This window comes from Ctenopharyngodon idella, chromosome 13 (genome assembly GCF_019924925.1).
Source record: "Ctenopharyngodon idella isolate HZGC_01 chromosome 13, HZGC01, whole genome shotgun sequence".
Lineage (NCBI taxonomy): Eukaryota > Metazoa > Chordata > Actinopteri > Cypriniformes > Xenocyprididae > Ctenopharyngodon > Ctenopharyngodon idella.
The window spans coordinates 29,842,213-29,851,331 of record NC_067232.1 but is presented as its reverse complement, the minus strand read 5'-3'; the positions used below and the strand labels follow the sequence as shown (position 1 = coordinate 29,851,331).

At 35.2% G+C, this 9,119-nt stretch overlaps 1 protein-coding gene across 2 annotated transcripts; it reads right to left on the bottom strand.

The window, feature by feature from the left end:
- Positions 1-139: 139 nt before the first annotated feature.
- irf1a (interferon regulatory factor 1a) lies at positions 140-8,791 on the bottom strand. Of its 2 annotated transcripts, XM_051916076.1 has the most exons (8): positions 8,481-8,787; positions 8,152-8,251; positions 6,281-6,460; positions 2,557-2,640; positions 2,355-2,468; positions 2,226-2,278; positions 561-654; positions 140-429 (listed from the first exon to the last, which is right to left on the bottom strand). In XM_051916076.1, the coding sequence occupies exons 1-8, from the start codon at positions 8,565-8,567 to the stop codon at positions 350-352; spliced, it is 792 nt and encodes a 263-aa protein (XP_051772036.1). In that variant the 5' UTR covers positions 8,568-8,787; the 3' UTR covers positions 140-349. The 2 variants fall into 2 exon arrangements, with proteins under 2 accessions (XP_051772036.1, XP_051772037.1); XM_051916077.1 differs by lacking the exon at positions 2,226-2,278 and having other exon boundaries at positions 8,481-8,791.
- Between the last annotated feature and the right edge of the window lie 328 nt (positions 8,792-9,119).

Sequence of the window (9,119 nt, the reverse complement as noted above, 5' to 3'; positions counted from 1 at the left end):
GTCCTAATTAACACGCCTTAACCAGCTAATCAAGGTCTTCCGGATTCGCTACTAGAAACGCTGCAGGGCAGGATCGAACATTCCTGCTGCTCTTAACCTTTGTCCTCAAGTTTATTTGTGATTGAGGATGACACGCAGATTAACACACAGCATTAACTTTATTTAAAGACTTGAAAAACAAAATTAAAATGGCTGATATCTCCTCTGGGAACATTGTGTCACTATTAGCAGTGACAATCATTCAGGAAACATTTCACTGTCCTTTAATCAACGTGTCCGTTAATTAATGTGCATTTCCTTCTGTTGAAAAAAGCAGATGTTGAAGTATGAACCTGCTGGTTGGGTTGATCTAGTCGTATTGGCCTGATGAGGTATTGTGAATATTACAGTCTGTCTGGAAGGAGTAACCTGAAGATTCCATCGTCTCACCTGAAATCAGAGGCGTTGACAGATTTCAGTGACAAATCTCTTAGGATAGCTTGTCTAAAAAGGATGATCAAATGCTTTTTTAGATTGTGTTCTCCAGTACTTAAGTTTAAGATGTGAAGATGTTTTCTTACACAGGCATCCCATCCACATTGAGTTCTGTCTCCAGCCTCTGTCGCTCTCATATGGCGGACTCCAGTGATCCAAGTTCTTCAGGTGATCCACAATCTGCAGAACAAATGCACATGATCTTCAATCCAACATTCATCTGATTCCTCAGAATTCATGTCGTGTTCCGGCCTTTTTTTTTTTTTTTTTCTGAAAATACTATTTAATGTCACATTGGACTAAACTTATTGATTTGCTCACACAGGATATAAAAATGTCCTAAAATCTTTATTTTCTCAGTTTTTTTGAGGTGAAGCTAGAGTGAACTTTATCACTCAAACACTAAGGTGAATGAGCTCCAAAAAGAAACACAAAACTTGTGCATATTGAGAGAGAACGAGCTGACGAATAGATTATATCCAATATTTGGTGATAATATAGCATAATGAGAGATTTATAAGCAATTTAAAAGGCCGGTCATTTTTGACCTGGAGCACCAAATTTGGTAAAGGGTCAACACAGCACAAAAGAAGTTCAAAACAAACTCTGACGTTGGCTTGACAAAGCATTGGCTGAAGTTTAAACGAGGTCATTAAGGCCATAAAAGCCTTGTGTAGTTGTTAAAGTGTTTTGGGTGGTTGATAGACATACAGATGTAGAAAAACCTTGACCTGGGAGGGATTCCAGAAAGCAGGTTAAGCAGCTTAGCCCGGGTGAGTTTACTCCGAGTGAACGGATAACCTCAACTTTCTGTTCCAAAAACTGAGGTAAGTTTCAGGGTAAGAAACCGTTGCAACTCTCTGAATTTAAGAAAGTCTAGCCAGAAAGTTTGGGGTAGTTTGAAAAGCTTGGAGTTTGAAGGTTTTAAGGCTCTCGGACAGGTTAGGGTATTTTAGACTGGTTTTGATGTTGGTGGAAGATCCAGATGCTCCTCTGCAAAATCTGTTCATGTTTATCAGAAGCAAGGCTTCTGAAGATACGGATGTCACCCTTTCCAGCTTCGGTCAAGAGATCCTTAATCTTTGACGTCCTGAGGTCTCTTTTGTTCAACCAAAATCAGACGTTAAATCCATACTGTTATTATGATATATATTTTAAATTTGGTTACTCCTGAGTTTCCAATGAATATAGCCTTTGAAAAGTCGTCATAGTTGGGTGAACTTCTACAGTGTTTACCCAACTACATTTGATCTTATGATCATTTCTCAAATGTGCATACGTGTGATTCAGAGAACATATGTATGCACAAAAAAAAATGTGTACGCTTTCTCTTCCAGATGTGAAATTCATAAATCACAAATGATCTTGAAATTGTACGCAGCTGAATGGTTTCAGAGCTCCACCTTCTAAACGCCGCCTAATTAATGTCATTAACATATAAAAGATCACCAGTCAACGCCCAAATCCTTTACTTGAGAACAGCGAGCAGCAAAAATTGTTTAGATTTCCAAATACCTGCAGTTCTCCCACTCTCTGCCTCAAGGAAAAGTGTGTACATCTGCTTTTCCAAGTCAAAGAAAGTTTTTATAAATATGAACGCTGGCGTGTGTTTTAGCATAAGCACACTCTGAGATCAATCTGTGCATACGCACGTTTTATAAGTGAGGCCCATAATTTTTGCTTTTCCATTTGCTCCAATAGCTAAATAAAAAACACAGTATGTGGATTGTCACGTCCATGAGGGATCTTACCTTCAGCACTGCTTCTGTTTGCTCGTGCTCATCTGTTTTGTTCAGCTGCAGTCCTGCAGGGGTAATTAGTCATTTTAAACCTTTGCTAATCTTAACTTGTCCACAGACTAGTACAGGACAGGACCGTACCCTGTGAGCAGTAGATGGCTGGTCTCTCCTCCTCAACACACTTGGGAAGATCATCTTTTCTCAGCGCTTCAGTCGTGGAACCGCCTCGATCGTCTGTGAACTTCCAGAAGGCCTCTGTAGCCACACGGGAAAGATATGGCATGTTCAGATATTTGTGGATGGAAGTTTGTGTTTTAGGTTGCCACCTGTCATTGGTAAGTACCTGTAAATCTCTCCAGCGGGATGTTCCTTTGTGTTGGTGGTGGAGGTGACGCTGCTTTACTATCGGTCTCCAAACACCTCAATGCTGAAGAAAAACATGTCACATCACATGAGTCTTATTTCTGCATTAGTAAAAATGGCCTGAATCACATTTAGGAACACAATTCATGCAAAAAAATTTGTTGGTAAATGTATTGTTGGCTATATTTGACAAAGTGCTTTTCTAAGTCGCTTTGTATGGAAGCTTGTTTCCACCAGTGAATAAAAAATTTAAATGTAATTGTGACATCTCTCAATTCTCACTCTTTTCTCGCAATTACAAGTTTATATCTCGCAATTCTGAATTTTTTCAATTACAAGTTTATATCTCGCAATTCTGAGTTTTTTCCCCGCAATTACAAGTTTATATCTCGCAATTCTGACTTTCTTTCGAATACAAGTATATATCTCGCAATTTTTACTTTTTTCCTGCAATTACGAGTTTTTTCGCAATTACAAGTTTATATCTCGCAATTCAGACTTTTTTCAATTACAAGTTTATATCTCACAATTCTGACTTTCTTTAAATTACAAGTTTATATCTCACAATTCTGACTTTCTTTAAATTACAAGTTTATATCTCGCAATTCTGACTTACTTTCAGTTACAAGTTTATATCTCACAATTCTGAATTTTTTCTCGCAATTACAAGTTTATTTCTCGCAATTCTTACTTTCTTTCAATTACAAGTTTATATCTCACAATTCAGACTTACTTTCAGTTACAAGTTTATATCTCGCAATTCTGACTTTTTTTCAATTACAAGTTTATATCTCGCAATTCTGACTTTCTTTCAGTTACAAGTTTATATCTCGCAATTCTGACTTACTTTCAGTTACAAGTTTATATCTCGCAATTCTGACTTTCTTTCAGATACAAGTTTATATCTCGCAATTCTGACTTTCTTTCAGTTACAAGTTTATATCTCGCAATTCTGACTTTCTTTCGAATACAAGTTTATATCTCGCAATTTTTACTTTTTTCCTGCAATTACGAGTTTTTTCGCAATTACAAGTTTATATCTCGCAATTCGGACTTTTTTCAATTACAAGTTTATATCTCACAATTCTGACTTTCTTTCAATTACAAGTTTATATCTCGCAATTCTGACTTTCTTTCAATTACAAGTTTATATCTCGCAATTCTGACTTTCTTTCAGTTACAAGTTTATATCTCGCAATTCTGACTTTCTTTCGAATACAAGTTTATATCTCGCAATTCTGACTTACTTTGTTATAAGTTTATATCTCACAATTCTGACTTTCTTTCAGTTACAAGTTTATATCTCGCAATTCTGACTTTCAATTACACGTTTACATCTCACAATTCTGACTTTCAATTACAAGTTTATATCTCGCAATTCTGACTTTCTTTCAATTACAAGTTTATATCTCACAATTCTGACTTTCTTTCAATTACAAGTTTATATCTCACAATTCAGACTTACTTTCAGTTACAAGTTTATATCTCACAATTCTGACTTTCAATTACACGTTTATATCTCACAATTCTGACTTTCTTTCAATTACAAGTTTATATCTCACAATTCTGACTTTCTTTCAATTACAAGTTTATATCTCACAATTCAGACTTACTTTCAGTTACAAGTTTATATCTCACAATTCTGACTTACTTTCAGTTACAAGTTTATATCTCACAATTCTGACTTTCAATTACAAGTTTATATCTCACAATTCTGACTTTTTTTCAATTACAAGTTTATATCTCACAATTCTGACTTACTTTCAGTTACAAGTTTATATCTCACAATTCTGACTTTCAGTTACAAGTTTATATCTCACAATTCTGACTTTCAATTACAAGTTTATATCTCGCAATTCTGACTTACTTTCAGTTACAAGTTTATATCTCACAATTCTGACTTTTCAATTACAAGTTTATATCTCGCAATTCTGACTTACTTTCAGTTACAAGTTTATATCTCGCAATTCTGACTTACTTTCAGTTACAAGTTTATATCTCACAATTCTGACTTTCAATTACAAGTTTATATCTCGCAATTCTGAATTTTTTCTCGCAATTACAAGTTTATATCTTGCAATTCTTACTTTCTTTCAATTACACGTTTATATCTCACAATTCAGACTTACTTTCAGTTACAAGTTTATATCTCACAATTCTGACTTACTTTCAGTTACAAGTTTATATCTCACAATTCTGACTTTCAATTACAAGTTTATATCTCACAATTCTGACTTTCAATTACAAGTTTATATCTCGCAATTCTGACTTACTTTCAGTTACAAGTTTATATCTCACAATTCTGACTTTCTTTCAATTACAAGTTTATATCTCACAATTCTGACTTTCAATTACAAGTTTATATCTCACAATTCTGACTTTCAATTACAAGTTTATATCTCGCAATTCTGACTTTCAATTACACGTTTATATCTCACAATTCTGACTTTCTTTCAATTACAAGTTTATATCTCACAATTCTGACTTACTTTCAGTTACAAGTTTATATCTCACAATTCTGACTTTCAGTTACAAGTTTATATCTCACAATTCTTACTTTCTTTCAATTACAAGTTTATATCTCACAATTCTGACTTACTTTCAGTTACAAGTTTATATCTCACAATTCTTACTTTCTTTCAATTACAAGTTTATATCTCGCAATTCTGACTTACTTTCAGTTACAAGTTTATATCTCGCAATTCTGACTTACTTTCAGTTACAAGTTTATATCTCACAATTCTGACTTTCAATTACAAGTTTATATCTCGCAATTCTGAATTTTTTCTCACAATTCAGATTTTTATCTCGCAATTCCAACTAAACTCATAATTGTGAGAAAAAAGTTTTTTTTTATTTTTTTTTTTTTTATTCTGTGGCAGAAACAAGCTTCCATAGTATTTGGATAAAAGTGTCCATTTAAATGAATAAATGTAAATATGTACACAGATGCACTTTATCTGTCACCTCACTGTGTTCCATGCAAATGACATATCAGTAGGATTTCAGTACAATGAACATTCAGATTTTAGTTTTTCAAAGAAAGAGATTGTTTTATTTCTCATATCTTCTCAGATAACTCAATCTCAGACAGGTTTGCTGAGTAGTTTGCCAGCTCTTCTTAGGTAAATGGAAAACATACTTAAAGAGGTTATTCCGCATTATTAAGCAAGTCACAGTTCTTATGAAATATTGGGGGGAAGAAAGATTTCTGAAGATGAAAATCATGAAATGGTGCAATGTTATATGCAAAAGGCAAAATCAGCTAATACTGTTTAAAAACTAAATTGTTGAACTGTCAAAAGATCTGTGAGTGATTTAGAGCACTGAAGAACCTGGTCAGATTAAGCTTCTTAAGGGAAGTATCTGTCAAACAAATGAATTGTTTTGAAAGGGAATGTATAAAAAAGCCACAGTAGAGCAGCAAACAGGAATTTGAAGCTGCTGGAGTCTCTGGAGTCTCTTCATGCAGGCTGGCAGTTTTCTATTTACCTAAGAAGAGCTGGCAAAACATTTAACAAACCTGTCTGAGATTGATACCAGTTATCTAAGAAGTTATTAGAAATAAAACAAACAAAAACTTTCTTTGAAAAACTAAAATCCTATTGATGTGTCACTTACATAATAATTTGGAACACAGTGTATATGTTTGTGAAAACTATAAATATTAAATAATTTTCCAAAAGGTTTATATGTGCAAATACCTTTGCGTCTCTTTATTGTTTTGCTGTGTGGAAGGAGAATATAAACTCTGAAAGCGTTGTGGCCTTTCTTGATGCTTTTGTCTTGAAGCTCTTTGACGTCCGTCAGGGAATTGAGTGCGCATCGAAAGTTTGCTTTCCATGTCTTGGGATCGGGTTTGTCTATGCCAGGTTTGTATCTCCCTAAAATCAATGAAAGCAGAGTTTGTTTGCATGATTGCCATCAGGCGGTCAGGATCTACAGTGCCAGTTTTCCATACAATTCAGTTGTATTCCTGGCCAAGTTGATAAGTGTTTGGTAAAAATGCATACAGTTGTTGCAGATGAGGTGCACAAAAACTATTCAGACATATATCGCAATTAAAAATGTAAAAATATTGTTGCGTTATATATATAAACAAGTCACATTTCACTTTAAATACAGCACATTTTTAAGTCATATTTCACAACATCTATCAACAAGTGTTTTAGCTTTTCAAAATATCAAGCAATAGATATATTGGTCAATAAAAGAAGACAAAAAGGTTCAAATTTTGTGTAACATGTTGATAGTTGTTATGATTCTCTTCACGTTGAGTTCATTCTGGGACAAGCTCTGGTGTGACTTGGTTTGATATTTTATATCTAATGAAATGACATCCAGACACTTTTAAGTGCCACTTTTGTGTCCAAATACTTTTTGATGCTGCCGTGTATGGAATCAGTTTTTTTGGATGAGTTTCCAGCAGACTCGAAACATCAAGTGAAGACTGAACCTACAGCGAATCTGCATTCGCTCAATGAAAACTTGGACAATTTTAACGCAGCTGGTATCATTTGGTAATTAATGTAGAATGCATATGCTACTATGCATGTATAGCAAATAGTTAACCTTAAGCATTATTATTCTTCAAAATGTTTAATTATTATTCTGATTAATTCTTGGCAATTTGCAATTACACTCTTAATATATAAGGGTTCCAAAAGGGGGGTTTTGCAGTGATGCCATAGAAGAACCTGTTTTGGTTCCTCAAAGAACCTTTCAGTGATCAGTTCTTAAAAGAACCATGTTTTACTTAGTGTGAAGAACATTTTAAGAACCTTTGGTTACACTTTATTTCGATAGTCCACTTTAGACATTATACTAACTATAAGTAACTTTGCAACTACATGTCATCTATCTCTCATTAGTAGACTGTTAGGTTACGGTTTGGGTTAGTAGAATAAGTTGACATGTAGGCGCAAAGTTACTTATAGTCAGTAGAATGTCTGTTGGTGGACCATCAAAATAAAGTGTTAGCAGATATTGAGCAGACAGTCTACTAATACTCTAATGACTGCTAGTTGACATGTAGTTGCAGAGTTACTTAGCAGAATGTCTAAAGTGGACTATCAAAATTAAGTGTTACCTAAACTTTTTACTATACACTTTTAAAAATAAAGGTTCTTTCTTCGCATCGACGGTTCCATGAAGAACCTTTAACATCCATGTTACCTTTCCATTAGACAACAGGTTCTTTAGATTGTTAAAATTTTCTAATTTCTGAGTTCTTTAGTATTTTTAAGGAACTGATCACTGAAATGTTCTTTGAGGAACCAAAATGGTTCTTCTGTGGCATCACTGTGAAAACCATCTTCTGGATGTTAAAGGTTCTTCATGGAACCATCAATGCCAATAAAATATTTTTAAGAGTGTATATGATTGTCACAAGTGATTTTAATAAGGTTATTTGAATTAGAAAATCTTGTTGATGAAAGTTTAGGATGAATCTTTTGAGATTTTCACAGATATCAGGTTGGAAACATGATATGAAACATATTTGTCTTAATCAAGCTATATGGATTCACAGGCATTTGTTTTTATGTGTTTTAATCAGAGACGGCGGTCACTTTACCTGTGTGGATCGCCCAGTTTCGGAACAGAGTCGCGTCCTTCTCGATATTCCAGCCGTGCCGGGCCGCATGTTTCCAGGGAATCTGGAAAACTCTGGCCGACTACAGTTTGATGCAGTGTAAAGAAAGCACAGAAACTACACTCTTAGAAACAAGGTTATAGAATCTTAGGGTTCTTGACTCAATTTTATAGAACCTTTTCTTCTACATCTGTACAGTAATAAATCCAGCATTTGAGTTAATTCAGCAGGATGTGATTTGGCTCAAATATCAGGGTAAGATGGAATTCTAGATGTAGGAAAGTGATCAATGTATATTTTTCAGATCTTACCTCGTCCAGCCACACGACTCCAGGATATCTGCCCGAATCGATCTGTTCCTCCAGCCAGGGCCGTAAGCGTAGGCGTCCCTGATGCATCTCCGGCTCCGGAGTCTGACGGACAGGTTTCAGCTCGTGCTCAGGGTGATTTACTCCAGATGTGTCCTCAATGCAGCCGCACCATCATGAGCGGGGCTTCCTTCAGACACAAACACACGGAAGTACTGAAACACATCACAGAAAGCAGTGACACGCAGTCACATTGGCAGGAGGAAACATCATACCTCATTCAGTCAAGAGTGAAATCCCAGCCTCCTCATACCTGCACCAACAGGTTTGGAGGGTTTCCTTCAAACCGCAGGATGATTTCTGTGGTAATGAGGGGCCGAACACAGTCACGCTTCATCGATCCGACGCTTCTGATGTCAGTTACTCCACTGAAACCTGCGAATACATTATATCAGTGAAAGAATAGTTATTACTGCAGGGATGAACAAACGAACAAAAGCACTGCAGAAGAAACTGAAACATCTTTCAGCTCATAAAATATCCAAACTAATCAAGCATCTCTGTGCAGCTCAATACTCTGAGATGTATTATTGTTATTGTGGCATATTTGTGCATAAGAGTTACACGTTAGATTGTTATCAG